At 45.1% G+C, this 20,082-nt stretch overlaps 2 protein-coding genes across 2 annotated transcripts in view; both read right to left on the reverse strand.

Moving 5' to 3' along the window:
• Window positions 1–3,026, reverse strand: part of LOC309410369 (actin-related protein 2/3 complex subunit 1B-like) — a gene marked incomplete at its 5' end in the record, with an annotated part of 7,873 nt that extends 4,847 nt beyond the window's left edge. The window contains 1 exon segment of the mRNA XM_082006751.1: window positions 2,735–3,026. Coding sequence (XP_081862877.1) covers window positions 2,735–3,026 — 292 coding nt within the window.
• A 3,827-nt stretch (window positions 3,027–6,853) lies between these two features.
• ARPC1A (actin related protein 2/3 complex subunit 1A) lies at window positions 6,854–19,626 on the reverse strand. The gene is made up of 9 exons (XM_082006624.1): window positions 19,134–19,626; window positions 18,453–18,557; window positions 15,971–16,193; window positions 14,175–14,282; window positions 10,555–10,767; window positions 9,324–9,399; window positions 8,945–9,138; window positions 8,124–8,214; window positions 6,854–7,236 (listed from the first exon to the last, which is right to left on the reverse strand). Exons 1-9 carry the CDS (start codon window positions 19,195–19,197, stop codon window positions 7,198–7,200), a joined length of 1,113 nt encoding a protein of 370 aa, XP_081862750.1. The 5' UTR covers window positions 19,198–19,626; the 3' UTR covers window positions 6,854–7,197.
• Between the last annotated feature and the right edge of the window lie 456 nt (window positions 19,627–20,082).

The raw sequence follows: 20,082 nt of genomic DNA on the forward strand, positions 1-20,082 counted from the left end.
CCAAGGACTTCCAAACCACACCGTCACCCTGCCCCGGCTGGCTGGAGCCTGGTAGGCAGGAGCCGGCTGGGCACGCGGGGACCCCAGTGCCAGCACCGCCAGCCCCACGCGCATCCTGGGGGCCCCTCCACAGGCAGCACCTCCTTCCTCCAGCTGGTCCTGCCAGCCCCATGGGGCCAGATCCACTTGCTCCTTCCCTGCCTCTCATTTAGGAAGAGCCAAAGCCCCGTGGAGGTACCCCCATCCCATCCCATCCCATCCCATCCCATCCCATCCCATCCCATCCCATCCCATCCCGTGTGTGCCCAGCCCCGGCGAGCCGGTGACTAATCCCTTCCCCTGGCTGAGCTCCCACCGCTCCCACCGCCTGCTCCCGTGTCACAGGACGGAGCAGCTTCCCACAAGCCCCCTCCGGGTGCCGTGGGACTGGGAAGGGCTCGGAGCAGCGGCACAGCCCCTCGGTCGTGCGGCCGAGGTAACACACGGATATAGGGAAACACCTCACTAGGGTGTGACGGACGGGGATTACTCACAGTTTGCCTCTCGGCTATTTTGGGAACTCCCCGAACGCTGCCCGTTTTCTTTGGCAGCTAAAAACGGTGCAGGGGAAGGAAAAAAGTCCCTCCCAGTGAACCTCTGTTGGTGAGAAGAAAATCCGTGGGGCTCCATCACCTGCCTTTTGTGAAGAAATCCCACTGCCGGTGCACGGCCCGGCCCCTGCGGTCACACACCCCGTGGCCGAGCCCCTGCCGAAACACCCGTCCCCACCGGCCGAGGATGCGGGCACGGCAGAGCAGGCAGCTGCCCGACCCCAGCCCCACCGATCCTGCTGCGGTTCCCGTGGGGTGACCCACGGGAGGGGACAAAACCACTGCTGTCACGTGCCTCTGCCACGAGCCCTGAGGCCGGAGCGGCACCACGGGTGCCCAATAAAATCACCGGCGAGCGGGGATGCTGCCGTTGCAAAAGGCGAGGCGCAGGAAAGCGTGTGAAATCCCGACCCGGCGGAAAGGGCTGCCGGGGCGGAGGGAGGGCGAGGGCACGCCGCCGCGCCGCCGCGCTCTCCTGCTTCCGCGCTCTCTAAGAAAACAGCGACGTTTCCCCCCACCCCGAGGTGGTTTGGATGCTCAGAGGCCCAGACCCCCCTCCTCAGGGGGTCTTGCTCTTCACCCATTTTAACACCAGCGCCCGAAGGGACAGGCTCGGCCGCAGCGCCGGGGCGCGGAAGCCGACCTCCAGCCGCCACGGGAGCGCCGGGTGAGAGGCGAGGGCTGCTCGGCCCTCCGAGCGCCGACGGCTCCCTGCAGCGCTTCGTCTTTCGCTTCCCCAGCGGCCGGTTTGCGGCCAGTTCTCTGCTGAGGTCCCGTGGGCTGAGCCGGCTTCCCGCCCGGGGTGGGGAGCCATGGGGTGACCCCCGGGGAGCTCGACAGCCCCTTCCCCAGCAGGGAAGAGCATCAGAGGGGCCGTGGCTATCACCTCGCTCAGCACAGAGGCTCTCGAGGGAGGAAAACAGGCATTTTCGGATGGCCAGAGAGGGCAGGACTGGGAGCCCTTGCGGCTCCGTTATCTCGCCGGCCAGCCTCAAGGCGCCGAGCAGTTCGGAAACATCCTTGGAGGAGATAACCAAACCTTGGCAGGAGCCGAGCGCTGGGGACTCCTCCCGCTCCCGGGGAGGAAGCCGCACGCCCCAGGAGCTGGATTTTCAGTTTTGCCGAGCCTGGCGGGGCGGTGGGTGGTGGGTTTGCACCCGCCAGTGCCGGGGCACCGTGACAGTCCCGCTGGAAGCTGCAGGACCCTGTCCCCGTCCCTGGCCACCATGGTGGCCCAGTCCTCCTGCACTGCCGAGACCCCAGCACCGGCCCCGGGAGCCCCTCTGCTCCCCGCGGCGGCTGCAGGGTGTCACCCCCCCTGTGCTCCGGCCAGACAGGTTGGGGACACCAGTCTTCGGTCCCCAGTGTTGGTGTGGGGTACCCCAGGAGCCAGCCTGGCCCTGGGGGGACATCACCATCCCAGGGCAGATGGAGGGCAGCTCTGACCCTCCTCTTCCTCACACTGGGCAAAGCGGGAGGCAGCTGATGCCTGGGAAGGAGAGGACAGATTGCAGGCAGCTCTGGCTCTGCCGGCACCAACCCCTGCAGGACCCCCGCCGGGGGACCCTTTCCAACACCCCTCAGCTGCTGGGCCTCCGGCAAGAGAATAAAACTCAAACTTGCTGCCAAAGCAGGAAAAAGGCAGCCCGAAACGCAGCGACAGCAAAACTCACGAGCGGCAAGGCACTGCCTGCACCCCCTCGGACCCCAAAGCAGCCCCAGTCGGGGGGTCCCCACCTCCCCTGGAGCAGGGGCTGAGCACCAGGAGAGGTGACGGCCACAGCCCCCAGGAGACGGCCCCAGCTCCTCACCGGGCTGGCAGAGCTGCCTCCCCGCTCCTTACCTTGCTGGGCAGCGCAGGCAGGGCGGGCAGGGCTAGTTCATGGACTCTGGGCAGTCGACACGAACGGCAGCCTGGAGCGAGCGGCGGGAGCTGCTGGCTGCCCCGCGGAGGCAGCCCGACTTCCCTTTTCCTCTCTGAGAAATGCAACCACTTCCTTACGTGGGCGTTGGGGGAGCGCAAAGCGGCCGCCCTGCCCCTGCCTGCCTGCGAGCCAGGCCGCTCCACCATCGCCGCACGTGGATGGGCCGCTGGCCCCGGGATGCTCCCGGCAGCCCCCGCTGCTCGGTGCGATGTGGGCTACTCGCCCCGGGTGCTCCAGGGAAGGATGCAGCCAGGAGAGCGGAGGGAGGGAGCCCCGTCCTCTCCCTCCAGCTGCAGGAGAGTTGCTCGTCCCCCGGGTCCCCGAAGCGTTTTGGGGGGACGGCGGCAGCGGGGAGGCCCTGCCTGGCAGTGCTGGCCCGCAGCAGGCGATAGCCGCAGTCGATGCCCCGGGTGGGCTCCACCTCCCGCAGCCGGGGAGAGTCGCGGCTCGGCAGGACCCGCGGCGCCTGGATCCGGCCGCCCCGCGCGGCGGCTGCTGCCGGTCCCTGCATCCCGCTGAGCCCAGCGGGAGCCAAGCCCGGGCTGGCTGCAGTCACGGCTGCATGCACGTACCCCCACCTACCAGACATGCACCTCTCTCTTTTTTTCTCCTCCTGCTTCAAAGCAACTAATTTTTCTCCCTTTCCCAGCCAGGCAGGGTAACTCCCAGCAGCTCAGCTCCTGCTGGAAGTGCTGGGAAGGAGCGATGGGCTTCAGCGTCCCGCTCCGCTGCTGCACGCCAGCTGCAGTCACGCGTGGAGGGATGCACTCACCCCGTCCCGCCCCGAGTAACGTCGCAGAAGCGGGACAGCAGCACATCAGGGTCTTGTACAGGGTGCAGGGCCCCGACGGGGCTCCTCAGCAGCCTGATGCAGATGCAATAACCTCACGTTTGTTGAGGTGCAGAATTAATCCCCAAGTGAAAGGGGTCAGCTGTAGATAAAGGCTCCACGGGGTGGCACTGAGCCAGCAGCTCATCCTGGTCCTGGAGTCCATCAGCCACGCTTCCCTTCGCTTGGTGTTGCCGTGATCCCACACGGACACGCGTGGAGTTCTCAAGATGTCCCCGGAGGGGAGCGGGGCTCTGCAGCTCTGGCCAGGAGTCAATTCCCATGGGAATGGGTGGGAAAAGTCCCTCTCGGAAGCAGCGAGCTGCCCTGTTCTCTGGCAGCAGTTTGCCCGGCGGAACGCCCAGCCTCACCCCCAGCATCGCCGCTGCCCCGATGCAGCAAGAGGGATGCAGCTCCCGCGACAGCGCCCATGCGGATGCATTTTTGAAGTTTTTCCTGCTGCCTGCACATTTTCTCCTTTGGCCACGAGCTGCTCTGCCTCTGCTCTTCAGCAGGAGGGTTCAGGCTTCCCAGGTGTCCATCCGCTGCCTCCTCCAGCAGCCTTGCGCCAAGACCAGCAGCTCTCATCTGTGTGCGAGGGAAGGACGCAGGACAGATGACCATCCCTCTGTCCATCCCTTCACATCAGATCCCTTCCCGGCAGGGACACAGATGAATGGTAGGTCAGTTTAACTTCTGCATCAGGAATCACAGGACGTTCCCGAGAGAAGGGAGAGTGTCGCCCCCGGTGCTGCCTGCCGAGCGGTTCCTTGTCTGCCATTGCGTTTCCTCATCGCTTCTGGTCTCAAGGCTGCTCCTGCTGCGGCTCCTCTCTGAGCCTGCGCCAACGAGCCCAGCAAGCAGCCCGGTTTTGAACGCTGCTTGGGCTTCCCCCTGGACTCGACAGCCCACAGGGGAACAAGCCAGCGCTGTGGAGGCCAGGGACGAAGGCTCAGCCCTGATGTGTCCCTTGTCAGATCCAGCTTAAGGTTTGGCTAAATCCTTTACCTGCTTTTACCTCCGTTTTTTTAAGTGGAAAGATCCTCCTGCATCCACGGCAGCGTGTCCGGTAACGCTTGGGGCCTCTGCAGAAAGGCCACAGAGGAACTACCCCACTGCACAGCTGCTGGGGACACCGGAGCGGTTTTTTGCTGGGGTTTTCTTTGGAGGTGGGGCAGAGGGGATGGAAAGTGGCAGCGATTCTGCAGCTCCTTTTCAGGGAGAGGCTGGGAAGTTTTTCAGGCAGGCTCCAGTGAACGGTCCCAGGCGTCTCTGCTTGCATAGAGCCCCATTCCTTGCCCCCAACAGCCTGTTAACCGCTGTGTAACGTCGAGCATACGCAGCCAGCAGCTATCCTGTAATTAAGACTGCAACCACATGCTTTATTGTGAACATGGCTTTCAAAGGCACTGTTAACCCCAGCACGTACAAGCACATGCTAGGAAGCCCAGCGCTGCGGTTAGCTAAACACGCTGGCGAGCTCTCACCCACGCCGGTTGCAAAGGACAGTGCTACAGGCGGCGAGAGGTGACCCAGGGAACGGCAGAGGCAAAACAACCACCTGCCTTCAGCGGGGTCACAGGCGCTGGAGGTGGGATGGCAGCAGAACGTCCCCCCGGAGCGGAGCGATGGCCTGGGAATGCGGAGAGCCACCGTCTCCCACCCTCGGATGGTGCACGAGGCACGGAGCTCTCCCCAGCCCCTGTGCACGGAGAGGTTTTAAGTTGAATTATGCTTGAATGATTTTTTTTTTTTTTTTTAATTCCCCTTGCTCAGTCCTTTTCTAATATAAATATCTCCAATCTGTTTTTAAACTCAGACTTTGAGCATGCACGTTTTTCAGACAGTAACCTAGGGCAGTTTCCTCAAATCTCAGTTGGTTGGCTCTTTGGAGTACATGGGCTCATTTTACCTTCTCCAGCTCCTTCACACAGAAAAAGAACAAGGCATAAAAACTTAGAGATCCCTTTTCTCCACTCTCTTATTAGATTTCTCCCCCCTCCCCCCAACCTTTTATGTTATTTGGACCATATATTTTAGAATCCATCTTTTTAATACCTTTTAGAAATAAACCACCACACTTTCAAATGTGACTTCAGAAACAAAACCATTACTGTCTGTGAGATAGAAGCATCTAATAGTCCACATGAGGATGGACAACGCTAAACCCCTGCTCCACCTGCAAAGTCTGGCAGGGTCACTTTAATCCAGAAGACAATTAACTCCTTCAGCACTATATTCTATCCGATAAACCGAACCCCACCACAAGTCACTAGCCTGCAAGATGAGCAGAGGTTAAACAGTCATTATTTTATGTTTTGAAGGGAGAGGAAATTGCAAAGCCACACTTGACTGCCAGGGGAGGAAGGTGGGAGACACAAGAAAACCTGAAGGAACTGGAAAAACAGTTCATTCTCTGCACGCAATCAACATTGCACCTGAAAATGATCCAGCTCTGTGAGGGACACAGTTCACCTGCAGAACAGCAGCAGTTGTCAGCTTTGTGAGCTCATCTTCCACCGTCCCTTTTCAATCGCTGAGAGCTGAGAAATGAGTGGTGTATGAAGCAACTCTGGTTCCAGAGGAAGTGGTAAATTTAGTCATTGGGGTTTTTTTAAGACACTTCTGCATTTTCAACAGAAATTACAAAGTCTTAAACCTTGTAAAGCAGTGCTGTGAGCTAGACAATCCCCTCCAGAGCACAGCCTGCCTCAAGCCTCAAAGCAGCAATACACTTAATCTTAACTAGACCATGTGAATAAAATAAGCAATGTGCAAATGCCTCAGCGAGCTACCGAGGCTCAGAACTCAACTTCAAAAGATACAGTCACCTGGAGACAAAGGATCTGCACAGAAGCCAGACCACGCTGATACCTCTGATCAGTGTGCTTCATTTCTCCACCGGTCATTATCAATGCAGAATTTTACAGACCAAGCACTCGGCTCTGACACGACATGCAGGCCTGTGTAGCTCCACGGACTTACAAAGTGATTTGCTTTTAATTTGTCCTCCTAAGATCTGGCTCAGCAGATTTTTGCTTCACTTTCCACATGCAGTCTTCCACCCCGTTTCCTAGGCATCGCACTGTGAGAAGTCTCTGTACAAATCCTAAAAGGTAACTACGAATAATTCTGGTCATTTGCCTTTGAAAACTATGACCCACTAAACGGGCAATAAAAGAGACACTCAGGTTAATTTGCTATCATTACTGGATTAAATGCTAGGCAGACAGAATTAAGAGTAGTAGGACAAAATCGTTCATCCTCCAAAATCATCACCTCAAGGGAACAATTCCCCTGAAAGAAGCCCAGCTGAATCTTCACAACCAGATCATCAGAACTCCAGGTCTTCATCTGTCAACTTTAAGGTACTTTCAGTTAAGATGAACTTTTCCTGTTTCAAGTTCATAAAATATCAGTGCAGTGTTTTCCCGCTCTGTCTCTCTCTCAAAGTTAATTCCTTTAATATCCCTTTTTTAATCACTGCTAATGAGCATCAAAACAAAGAATCAGTTTTTCTTTTTTTTTATTATTATTATTTCTAGCAGACAATTTACATAAAATTCCCCTTTTAAGTTAGTGATTCATAACTTCCTGCAATAAACTACTTAAGGAGCAGCTTTGGTAAAGAATGGAATGAAACAACCAACCAAAAAAAATAAAAAAGAACAATCACAGCTGATTTTGAAACCAACACAATTCACCAAATTTAGATTCAAAAGAAAATCTGCCAAGCTGTATTTTCTCAGTGTTTCCAAATATTCCACCTTCCTCCTCCCTTTTCGGGTTTGTGCAGATGTGGGAGCTGCATTCTGTCAAGCAGTTTGTCCTGCTAGATCACAGAAATCCATCCTTACATGATTCGTAGACCTTGAATTGAGGACTCTAAGGTCTTGAAAGAGAGAAAAATCTTAATCACAATCTGCCACAGTATCCTGTGTTAAATAGTTCTGTGTAAATGCTGATGCTAAGAAAAACAAGTAAAAAGCCTGAATACTGGAGATTAGACTCATATACAGAGCCAGAGATGACTATAGCCATTCATTTCAAACTCACACATATATAGACCAATGATTCCACCCCGTCCCCCTGAAACTGCATTAAAGCAGCTTATTTATCACCTCAATTTCTTATTTGGCTCCTTTCCCCACCAGAGGCATTACAGAATACAGACAAACTATTCTCCCAAAAGGGAAGAGCTCTCAGCAGCTTGGGGAGGCCAGCAAGGACCTCTGTTGGCCAGTCCTCAGCAAAGCAAGCACTTGCATTAATTAAATCCTTTTAGGGTTTTCAATACAGAAAACACTGTATTTTATAACTGTTTGAGGTAGCTTCTTACTATTTTGATAAGTTAATTATAAGAGGGCATATATTATATGTTCTGCAGAAAGACAGTAAGCAGAGTCCAAAGAGAGAGGAGCGGGTCGTGTCATACCAATGACCATTCCAGCCCAATTGTGTCTAAGGTAGAGGTCAAAGAAGGAAAGAATTAGCAGGATTCCTACAGGGACATTAAGCAATTCCATTAAAAAATTAAGTCTGGATTAGCACCATCTGCTAAATAAAGTATATTTGCAATTATGCTGAATCTTGGATCTGCCTTCCTTATGGAGTTTACTAATAGTCTTGAATATTCCAGTCTGGATTTCCTACTGCTAATAAAACCTGCATTAAGGCTGAGCCCCAGAAGTTGACGCTAGAGATAAAAAAAACAACAAAAAACCCCCCAAAACCCCACCACTGCACCCAGTTCACACAAACACGGTAGTAAAAGCTTACCTTAAAATCCCAGATGGTCATTGCTCCATCAATGCCGGTGGTGCAGAATTTACGACAATCTCGTTTGTCTATTTCATAAATAGACACTTGGCTGAAAACAGAGAGTGATAGCTGTAACACAGCCAGCCATTCCAGAGAGCCAAAAAAGCTGGTAAATTTGGGCTGAATTCAACTCCTACTCTCTCAAAGGGAGACATAAGTATACCAGAGCTTATGCTAGATTTTTGATACAATGCTTCAGAAAAATAAGCAAAGAAAAAGGATGCTGAAAGCTCTTTTATCGTTTGGTGGCTGTAGCCTAAACATTTTCCTTGGATAAAGACAAATTGCTGCAGAAATGTTAGCATCCTCTGGGCTCACACAGTTTTTAAAATGCAATTTTAAAATTGCATTTTACTCAATTAACCTGAATTAATCCTTTTGATGAATAAGCACACATGGAAATAACATCTGAAATAGGAAGCTGGTACGTGAATTCCTGTTTCAGGTGAATTTGGCTGACTAGATTTTGCACAGTGCTACCAACCTCTTGTGAATTATCTACATATTTGATAAGATAAACTGTGTTCAAGTTACAGAACACATTAAACATGAGCAAACAGCAGTAGCACACATGCCATGTTAATGATTAACTTTTCCAGCTTCCATGTAAGTCCCAGAAATAGACAGCTGTTAGTCAAAGACTAAAATGAAAATGGGATACCATCTACACCCAACTGTTACGGCAAATTTGCGCTCTCACAGGTTTACAGTATATCCTGGGAAACCAAAGCGACAAGGAGAGAGTTCCTTCCCCTCATACTGGTGGCCAAGACACTCACGTTATACTGTTTTGGTGCAGTGTCTCCAGCGTAGTGTTACGATCTTCTGTAGTGGCTCTTTTATCCATGTTTCGGAAGCGTTCCATGGCAGAAATATTGCGCTGGATGCTCTGTTTTGGAATGTCTAGTTTGGAAACGAAGGTCAGCAAGCCACGGTCATCACAGTTAAAGAGCATTGGGCAGCAGTCATGGCCCTGCAACCAAACGTCATGAAAGCACGTCAAGAAATATAACCAGCATTTTTTTTTTCTGCTGCTGTTAATTGCAGAAAGACAGACATTATGGAAGAGCTTGCTTATTACTAATTTCATAATGTGTGGTGTTTCTCCCTCTCCAAAACACTACGACACTCTGCAAGGAGAAAATAATAGACACTTACAGCTGCTACCACGCTGTTCTCGGAGACAAATGACACACTCAGGAGTGGGAGGAATTCTGTTTTCAGCTGCGAAACCCTGAACACAAGAACATTTGTTAGAGGACTTCATTGAAACCTTTCATCTTTGGCTCCAACAAAAAAAAATAGGGACCGTTCCCACACAAGGATTATTGGAAAAGAAGTCAGTGTAGCTCAGTTGTCCTGATGTGACACCAGAAAGTTGTGATTTGTAACAAAAAGTTTTAACCTAATGAAAGTGTCCTGGAAGATCTAACACAAACATGAAGTATTCAAGGTGAAAGGCTGAAGGTATCTAGGATTGTGTGTAAACAGTAGCAAGAGTTTAAAAAGAATACCCCCAAAAAAGCTTCAAACTGATGAAGCTATTAATTTCATTTGCATATAAAAAACACTCGAAGTTTTAGTCCTTGACATCATCATCTTGATGTTGAAGAAGTTGAACTTCTTACGCTGAACTTAAGTCAACTTTAGTGATTTTATAAAAAAAGAGAAAATAATTCTAGAATATTTTATACTTAATGATATCCTCAGCCACGTACTTATACAGCTGTAGCCATCAGAACCATAATTCAAAATGAAGCACAGCAATGCCTGGATGATCCGCCAGAGACCTCTGCTATCAAAATATATGGGGAATCTCTTCCTTCTTGCATTAGAAAGCCGTGGACACCGAAAAGTTATTTGGATCAAGATGAGGAGCAGAAGGAATTGTTAATAAAACATTTTGTTGGATTGTAAGGTGTAAGTTGAAACCTTGCAGCAGCAGTGTCTTAAGGATAGTGCTTGGAATTAACATTTCATGGAATGAACAACTTATTTTCCAGACACTGGTTGGGGATAGGGTTTTAGTAGTTATGGAGTAAAAATGTTTCTGGATGCTCTTGAATCCATTTACAAGGAAATATGGTTTCCTCAATCACTAAAGTGGAACCTTTTTTCACACCCCCCCCCCCCCCAAATGCTTCCTCCCACCCCAAAGTAAAACAAAACTCTCACTGAAGAATTCTTATAAGAAATTTAAACTCTATAATGTCAAATTCTAAGAATCTACCTTATTTATATAGGCCTCAAAGAGACTCCTGGAATCTACAGTAAAAACTGTCAAAACTGGAAACAGCAGTCTCAGCTCTCGTTGTTGCAAGCACAATATTCCACATGCTGCTTCCTTCTACGTCAAACAGCTAGGAACTAACAGAAAGAGCATACTTACATCATATTTTTTGAGGCATCAGCAACTGACACAGTACTATCATGACTGACCCAGGCTAGGCGGTTACCGCTGGCAGAAAAACTGACACTATGCACCCATCCGCCACTTCCAGCACCCCCAAATTCTGACATCAGCTGCCCAAAAGGCATTTTGGAGCCCCATGGTGTACTGGCTGGTTTTTCATCCACCTCCTTAATGTAAGCAGAAAACACCCTGCAAATAAAAGATTTCAGCATGAACAAAGACCGAAAAAACCTCCTGGGAGCTGCATATACATTTCATATTGGAAACAACCAGATGCATTCTAATTCTACCAAAGTAAAATACTATGGTATCTTTACACAACAAGCCACTAGTGGCTGGGAACCTTCAATATACAGACAGAAAGCAACAATACAAAGGGTGTAAGGCATACAGGTTTCTCATAAATGTCAGGTTTTTTATCTTTCTCCTTTTTTCCAGAAGATGGCACAAAAACATACACTGTCACTGCATTTTCCACTGTGCTAAGATTTCCCTTTCATCCTTTTGCGGTGCTAATAACTCCCAGAGTCAGTTTTCCAGTCAAGAGAAAAAACATGAATTGCACTGTATAATTAGAAGCTAACAAACACCTACAAAATTATCCACTTTTTAAGAACATTCACTTTTTAGCAGGATTTCAAAGAAAGAAAACTGATGTTCAAATGCCAGCAAAGAGGCTCTGAGCCACGTTATTCTGGTTCATTACTGAAAGAACGCCTTGAGAACCTGAGTTACCACACTGTTTTTATAGGTTTTTTTCCCAGCACTACAATTTTCAAGATATGTTTAAATAGAAAGCCTCCCCCTTTCATCAAATTCCTTCTGCATGATTCAGACATGCCACAATATGGTGTTCTTGACTGTTACCATGGAAGTTACTGGGACGTCACAAACATAGGATTAGAGTCCATTGAACAGGAGGAGCAAGTAAGCTACGCCATACTACTACCAGAGAAACATTGCAGTATAAAAGAAAAACCGTGATCAAATATTCATGGTTGCAGTCAAACACAAAAAGGATTTATTTTATAGTGAGTTTAAGGAAATGTTGCTCCCCTTCTCCCCATTTTTTAAATCTTTTACATGTGTGGGGTATGCACTTCAAAAGGTATCTATATTCAGCTTATTCAAATAAAGCTGATCATTTGGAACAAGAAGGGTTTAACTGCAGCTATACTAGGTACAGATTTTCAGAGAATTAAGTATGAATTTATACTTGGCTCTATCAGTTTAAATATAAACTAATGGTAATCCTTCAACAAACTTAATTTTATAGAGAGATCTAAAAGGACAGTTCTTTTAATGTATGGAAATAGGACAAGATGCTTAAAGGAACAGTCTTTGACAAGGCAGAAAAATCATTCCTAATAGAGAAAGACCTTGAAGATAACTGTTAGTTATAAAAAAAAAAAAAAAAAAAAAGCCTTTTGCCTTACTAAAGTCTCCCTCTCTTTTAAAATGAAACCACCTCAGCTTGAAGGTCCCAGCCTTCAAAGATCATTGGGAAATGACTTTTATTCCCACAGCAACATTGTTCCAGCAAGAATATAAAATTCACACCTATGCTGTGCTGTTAGCTATATATATATATTTCTAAAGACAAATGTAAGAGGAGCTCATCTGGGCCAGCCACCAAAAAAACTCTGCTGAATACCTATCAACTTGGAGCCTCTTCTGCCCTCCATTCTTTTTCCAAAATGTCTCCCACTTAGCTGCTTATTAGTTGGCAGTGGCTCTGGCAGATCCATTTCATAATTTTCTTCAGAACCACCTAGCAGAACAGATGCATACTTCAGGCCCAGATAACTTTATTATCTTTAATATGTAATTGAACATTCCCCAGAACTGGAATTCTAGAGATCTATGTTAATCATTTAGCAAAAAGAATATTCTTTTGTAGTTTTGAGGAAGAAACAGAAACATAAACCTAGTACCAAATGTCCACTACTTTTCCTTTCTTCCTTAACGTTTCTGTATGGAGATTTCTATGATGAAAGCAGCAAAATTATTAAATGATTCATATTAAAGTAAAATGCTAAGTAACAAATAGCAGAAAGTTTCCCAAATGTTTTAAACCAAGATCTGTTTTTTTTCAAAATACACATGATTTTTCAGAGAAGTAAGATGCCCGATGAGTTTTCCAATGGGAAACAAAAGACTAAGCAAGTCTTCTAGAGAATGCTCCTAGGAAATTACCTGAACCACATTTGACTTTCTTCCCCCTCACCCCCCAAAAAAACAAACCCAAAAACCCCAAACCTCCAAAAAAAAAAAAAAAAAAAAAAGAAAATCTATACCGAACAGAAAATAATTCAAATCTAACTTCTCAACTAAAACAGGTAGGAGGAAATAATCAGGGATGCAATGTACCTAACAAGCATGAAACAAAGCCTGTAGATGAAGTCCAAAGTAACAGATAGGTATGCATGTACCAGCTGACCTAATGTCAGAGTCCTGAGATGCTTTATGAACACACATGATAAAATTTCCACATGTGAAAAGCAGCTGCTTCTGGAAGTTGAATGAGTACATTTTACATCACATTTTTTGTGAAAGAATGTGAACACATATAGTTTATCTAATTAAAACTGGAGATAAGGCAGGGAAGGGAGACAACTCTGCTCTTCCATTTAACGTCTCTCCTTACATCAAAGGATCAAATTTAGATGCATGGGTTTCATTCTGAAATAAGGAATGTAATAGTTGGTCCCACCTCCCCCTCCCACTCCTTCTTAGTCATATTTAGTACACACTTTGAAGCTTAAAAATTGCCCAATTACATAAAGAATTTAAGAAAAGAAGCTTTCATTATTATTCAAGGTACAAGTGATTAAGTGAAATACGAATTAAAGTCAACCACTCTGCAGACAGTTCCCCATGCAGACTTCATTGCAGTGACCCCAATCATTCAGCACAGAGCAACTTGCAAGACCTATCCCTCATGGTGTAATTTCACCATCAGTTTGAAAGACTATACCATCCATCTCGCATGCCAAACTGTTTTTACCAGTCTTTTTTTTTTTTTTTTAACGCTCTTCAAAATTGTGTTTTGTTGCATTGAGTTTCAGGTGGATCAACTCCTTGACCCTCACCACAGGGCTGCAAGAACGTTAAGGCTAGCACAGGCAAAGGGGAGAGAACAAGTGACTCAGGGAAGAAAAAGGTGATACACCACCTTTGGAAGTGCCAAATTACTCTGAATTTTGGAACTGCACCATCAGAATACTGCCTTTTAAACTCTAACTAGCAGTGTCAGTGCTCTACAAGATAGCACCTGCTAGTCTAATTTCAGCCTTAACAACTAGACTCAGTGCACATGTGGTAGTACTATTTCTGTGTACTGCTAGTAAAGAAACTCACCAGTTCATTAAATTCAGGTGCGTCCCTCAACCAATAAATGTTAGTAGTCCCAAGTCTGCATGCAGTAGTAACAAAGCCAAACTCTCTTAGGCTGCATATTTTGTTTTGGTAACAACAACAATATGCAATGAGCCATCTTCTATTCTGATAGCAAATGCATGATCAACATGCTCATGCTACTGACTAACTTGAACCAGTAATCCAGATTGATTTACACATGCTTTATTTTCTCTCACCTGCACTTGAAGTCACAGGATCCAGCAGCCAGCAGAACATTGTTGGGGTGCCAGTCCAGGCTAAGGACAGTGGAACGAATGGGCTTTTTAATGTGTTTGCTCACCCACCTAAATGAAAAAAGAAAAATATTACATGAAAATATTTTACCAGACTCCCCCCAAGCCCATGAAATACTCCTCAAAAAAGATCACCCCTTGCCAATGACTACAGACATTAGTTTTGCAATAGAACTCACATTCTGTCCAAATATTTCATAGTCCCTTGTACAGTCTGTGAACTTTATATGGTTATCTTAATTAAAATTTTAAATATTATGAACAAATTAATGGTAAATATGTATCTCTTCACCTGAATCCTAGCCCCCTTCTAGCTCATTTTTATAATGCATTGGACTGAAGTCCTTAACGTGAATTTCGCACAGTAATTGCCTGGTCCCTTACAACCTATGAACAAGAGCTCAGCTTTGACAGTGATATTAAGCTAAGAAGCACCATTTTCTGAGATCACTAAGCACATTTCTTCTCCAGCTCCTCCAATGAGTTTTGCAGTCTTGCCTATTGACTTTTCTACTATTTAATAATACAATAACTATAAAACACAGTAAGTAAATGGGTGAACCGCCAATGATATGACTAGTGTATACATCTCAATTATTTGAAGTACAGTGAAAAGCAGTCCTGATGTTGACTGCATCAATATTAACGTAAACAGGTCTCAGCAGATTTAGTTTGTTTGATCTATTTACAAAATAGCAATGAAATCCGTTATTCACTTGATGGCCTTTGGGATGATGGTACTTTTTCTTTGAATTTACACTTCTACCAGGCACAAGCAGTTTTAAGGATCACATTAAATTATTTGTCTTCAACATATGGGGTTTTGATTCTTCTTCAGACAAGTGAGGCAGAGAAAATGTTAATAACTGAATATGCTGGAAAGCAGGAAAAGTCCAAAACAATATTTAAAATGTATTTTGCAGATGGTCTCATCATTTACCATCTCCACATGGAAGACTGCATACAGAACGGTGGGTATAGACACAGACACATGTTTATGCAACCCAAAATAATAGATACTCAACATCCTGATTTCACCGACAGATGATATGGTAAATGTAGCTCCAACACATACCGCTACAAATGTAGATTCATTAAAGATCAGAAGCATTAAGTTAGATGCCAGAGGAAAAAAAAAAATGTTAGCAGTGGAAATATTTGTGATAGCCCTGTCTGAAATCTATAAACTGTGACAAGAATATATGACAGAATACAGAACAGGTAGATGACAAGCATGAACATCTTCTAGTAGACCACCCTGGAGATAAGTGACTGCCTAGAATTCTTTAATGACAAGAAATGGCCCCAAATAATCTATATATATGGAAGAAGGATTCAAGTCAAGGTTTCTTCATTTATACATTCTGGAAGCGGGGGGGGAACATTTCTCTTTTCAACCATACAGTTGTGGTAAAGAAATTTTTACTCTTCAGAAATTCTTGCACTTTCAGAAAAACACTATAAGTTTATGGCAGTCAACCAGAACGTAACCACATCAACACGTATAACATGAAAACAGGCTAAGTCCAAGGCCTAAGGTGCTACACCAGAGTAAAGAGGAGGGAACCTTCTCCCTAAGATGTAAAAAGTCCATGAAAGAACTGATGAGGCCTAACCCTCTACATTTCCTGACGATTTTAGGAATTAGTAAAATAGTAACCTAGTTACCAACATTGAACTCCAGGCTTTAGCTTTCCCAGGCTGACCTTAAAGGTATAAATGGAAATTAAACAGCTCACCAGTCATTTTCAGATTCAAAGTAGCACACAGATATAAGTCGAGCTCCACTTCCCACAGCAAATTTATTCTCCAAGGGAGACCATTTCACAAAGGTGGCTGCACGATTAATTCTGAGGATCACAAGGGTTGGTTTCCACACACCATCTTTCTGACTCCAGACATAGGCATTACGGTCTGCACCGCAAGTTACAATGCGATCGCTTTTGGGAGCCCAGTCAATACCTGCAATTTAGAGTTCACATTAATAAACTTTTCCCTTTATACCATTTGCTTTACAGTAAGCCAGAACAGAGACAATCTCACAGCCCTCTACTACAGAGATCGTTATTACGGTTTCGTTAGACTTCCCCTTGTTCACTTGTTCTCCTGGCACCCTTTTAAACTGTTAGGGATATCGGTTTGTCCCTCTAGCTTTCATCCCAATTGCAGATCCCAAATCTCCACATTCCAGAGAGAATCTGCCTGCCAAGGAAGCCTACCCTGATGGCAGGCCAACAGGTGGAGCTCTGCAGACTGGCTAAGGCCTGTCCGCCCGCAAACTTCAAACCACTGACTCTGCAACAGACCCGTTTCAACAGCTGAAACCCAGCAATTCTAAAACTACGCACAAACCTCTAACATCGTTGTCTGCTTGCTGCCAGACCGCAGTCATGATCTAAAGGTTTAGATAGCAGCAGGTTTTTTTTGGTTAGAAGTTATCAATTTTTATGTACTGATATAATCCTTACATTTTTTCCACACCTATTTAAGCTGTGCCATGAGAAAGAAACACTTACCAAGCAAAAATAACAAATTCAAAGAATAAAATCTAGCCTTTGATAAGCCTGCCACTGCTTCTTTCCCCTCCTACACAATGAAGGATGTTCTCAACTGGAAAAGCCTCACAGCAACATTATTTTTCATCTTTTCCTTAGCACCCTTCTTTGAGATGCAGAGTGAAGTTCTTAACTCTCCTGCCACAAAATTGTATTTCAATGGTTTTTTGTAACTGTGTTCTGTACTAAGAACATTCCTTAAGCACATAAACTGAAAAAAAGATAAAAGATATGGAAAGATTTTGTACCATATCATTAATATATCGTCTACTTCAAAATAGGCTTATGCTTAAAAAGTTTAATTTTTAAGATGTTGGTAGTCTGAAACCATAGTTACACGAGTCAATCTAGCACTGCCTTTGAAAGGAGGAGCATCCTGCCTCCCTTTACTTCTCTTGCCCACCACCTCCCTTGTACCAGCACCAGTGTTCTTCTGACCCATGGCAAGTTCAGCTTTTTAGCTTAGCAGAAAACTAAGCCAGCAAAACGAGTGAATAATGCTCTTCCTGTAAGCAAACAGAAGCAGCTCACCACAAATCTCTGAATCGAGAGACAGAAGGCAAGACAAGGGACCTTGTCCCTTGTGATCAGAAGCTAGAGTGGCAGCAGCTGAATCACTGCTGTCAGAGGCAACAAGCGGTTCGATCAGTCTATCTCCTCTGTCTAACCACAGCTTAAGTCTACTCTTTACAACCACCACAGCATTTAGTATTCCAAAGGTATACACTATGCAGGAAAGCAGGGAGAGCTCTTTTCCCAAGTCATGAATATTTGGCTTCTAACACTAACAGGTACAAGAAAAATGCAGAGAAATGTCCTTGGAGAACAGCACGTCATTTGTAAATTCAGCCCAAGTGACTCTTCACAAAAGAGTGCGTACAGTTGTGCTCTTTGACAGCAAGAATCAGATAAATTGAATAAAGCTCTTGCAAAATGCTGTTGGGCAGATACTTCTGCCTGTGAGTTGAGAACAGAATAAATGATATTGCTGTTTTGGGCAAGTGCTTGTATTAATTACTTTTATTTCCTGAGAGAATAAAGCCCTTACAAAAATATCACCATGAAAAAAAAATAGTAATATAAAAGACTACCGCAGGACAATCACATGTTAAAAATAACACCTGTGACTCATCATGGCAGCTCTTCTCATTGTGGAGCCACAGATATTCTGGGCCTGCAGTAAAATGCACTCACTGATGGTCTGTTATAAGTCCAGGACTGTCCACTTCAAGTCTTTACACAGTCCCTAAAAAAGGACATTTATTGCTTATGGAATCCACAAGCCAACACAACAATTGTACACTTGATAAAGTTTTAATACTAGCACTTGAAAAGAAGCAGCATATATCACCAGGAGAGTTTGTGACACAACCAGGTTCCTTCGGAAGACTGAAAATTTATTCTCATTATGGATGAAAAATAGGTAATAGACAAGAAAGAAAGGCTGACTCTACCAAAATGTCTGGAAATTAAATAGGGCTTTTCCTGCTAACATTCATTGCATGCAGTCCAGAAGAAATGCTGGAAAGCAATCTGTAAGTGGGAATGCCAACCTATAAAAAGATCTATTTACTCAACACTTGCAAATATCCTGTTCAGATTCGTGACTGGGGAAAACAGGGCAGGGGACAACCCGCATGTCTGTCACAGCACCATCTTCTCTTACCTGTAATGTGTCCATTGTGTTCCTTTAGCTCATGAGCCTTTACCCACTGGTTCCCGCTTTTCTTGTAGATGTGGACTTCATGATTATTAGGGCTAATGGCAATCTCTTGAAGAAGAAATAAAACAATCCAATAGTAGAGAAGGCTTTTTAATAACAAATGCTTTACTTGGAAAGAGTTTCCAATCTAAAACCTGTATTCTCAAATTTCAGGGCATTAAATGGGTTTTGTAAACAAAGGGCCAAGATCACTGGATAATCTCAAGTAATTTTGAGATATGGTCATGAGTACACTGCACAGAAAGACAAGACATTTTGAACATGAGAATCCAGGTTCCAGTAGAGACCTAGGTTATTCAAAGAGAGCGCTGGTTTGGGGGTATGGAAATAAGAGGGTCAAAGAGCGTAAGGACCAGGCCATATTCTCATGAGGTCTCACGAGTTTTCTGGAATACTAGTAAGACTAGATTTGCTCATATGCCAGCATTCCAGTAATGGGTTTAGAAAAGTTCCGATTTAGAAGACGTGTGCCTTTTAGATCATAAGTGGAACATTTAACACGTAGCACTACGTATTTGACCATACCTTCCTTAAACATGACCCAGAACATTACAAGATCACAAACTGACAGCAAAGAGAAACTAACAATTAAAAAAAAAAAAAAAAAGCTAACAGATTACTTACGAGTACGGTCTCTGTTCCATGCATGGCAGGTGATTGGCTCTAGTAAAAACTGATGTAGAGACATTCCGATTTAAAGATATTCCTATGTTGTAAAAATTGAAAAAGCTGAAAGGTGTAAAATTGAAAACAAAACACTTCAAAATTAGATAATTATTAAAAAAAAAAAAATCAGCTTTCAACATTTACCAAGGTTGTTGCAGTCCAGTATTACAATTTACTTACAGAAGATCACAACTTATTCTTACTGAATTTATTAACATATTTACTATATGTTAAGGCCCCTAAAGAGTTGCCTTTGCCATATGCCCTGACATCTTCAGTAGGCCAATGAATTTTAACTGTCCTGCTTACTATAGCTAATTGCAATTAACCCAAAAGCCATATATGCTTGTTTCTTACTGTATTCTCAGAGGCAAGAGAGCAGGTTCTTACGAACTCTAACAAACTTAGTGATTTTACTATAGAAATAGAATACGTGGGGGAAAAAAAAAAATCTACAAACATAGTTCAGTGAATTGATTCAAAATCCTGACATGTATCAAGGCTCACAGGCAGCACTACAATAAAATCTGGTTTTTTTCAAATATATATATCAGGAGGTTAAATTGGTGTGTCCAGAGCACTGATATGTAACTGTAATCTGCTGATGTATTATTTGATAAAGTCATTTATATGTATCCTAGGGAAAAATTATTAAGATTAGTAATTAACTAATTACTAATTTCTTCAAATTAATTCTAGCACTAAACTGTTCTATAGTTAGGCTTTCCCCCCATGAGATTCAAACACTAAAAGAACAAGCCGAATCATTCTAGTTTGTAAGTATTTTAATTTGTTTAAGGTTTAAGCTTGTTAAAGCTAGGTATCTAGCTTTTTCTTTAACTTACGACTGCTACAAGAGGCAGCTCTGAACATCTGCAATTGGAGGCGCACTGACCCGCAAATACAA

Source organism: Phaethon aethereus (assembly GCF_964289735.1).
Source record: "Phaethon aethereus genome assembly, chromosome: 15".
NCBI classification, from domain to species: domain Eukaryota; kingdom Metazoa; phylum Chordata; class Aves; order Phaethontiformes; family Phaethontidae; genus Phaethon; species Phaethon aethereus.

Coding starts and splice junctions, on each gene's coding strand:
- ARPC1A (XM_082006624.1), bottom strand. CDS start 19,197: ATGTCTCTACATCAGTTTTTACTAGAGCCAATCACCTGCCATGCATGG. Junction 8,215..8,944: donor CTGCACCAAAACAGTATAAC/GTGAGTGTCTTG, acceptor CTCTGTTTTCAG/CCAAGTGTCTATTTATGAAA. Junction 7,237..8,123: donor TGACCATCTGGGATTTTAAG/GTAAGCTTTTAC, acceptor CTCTCTTTCAAG/ACCTTAGAGTCCTCAATTCA.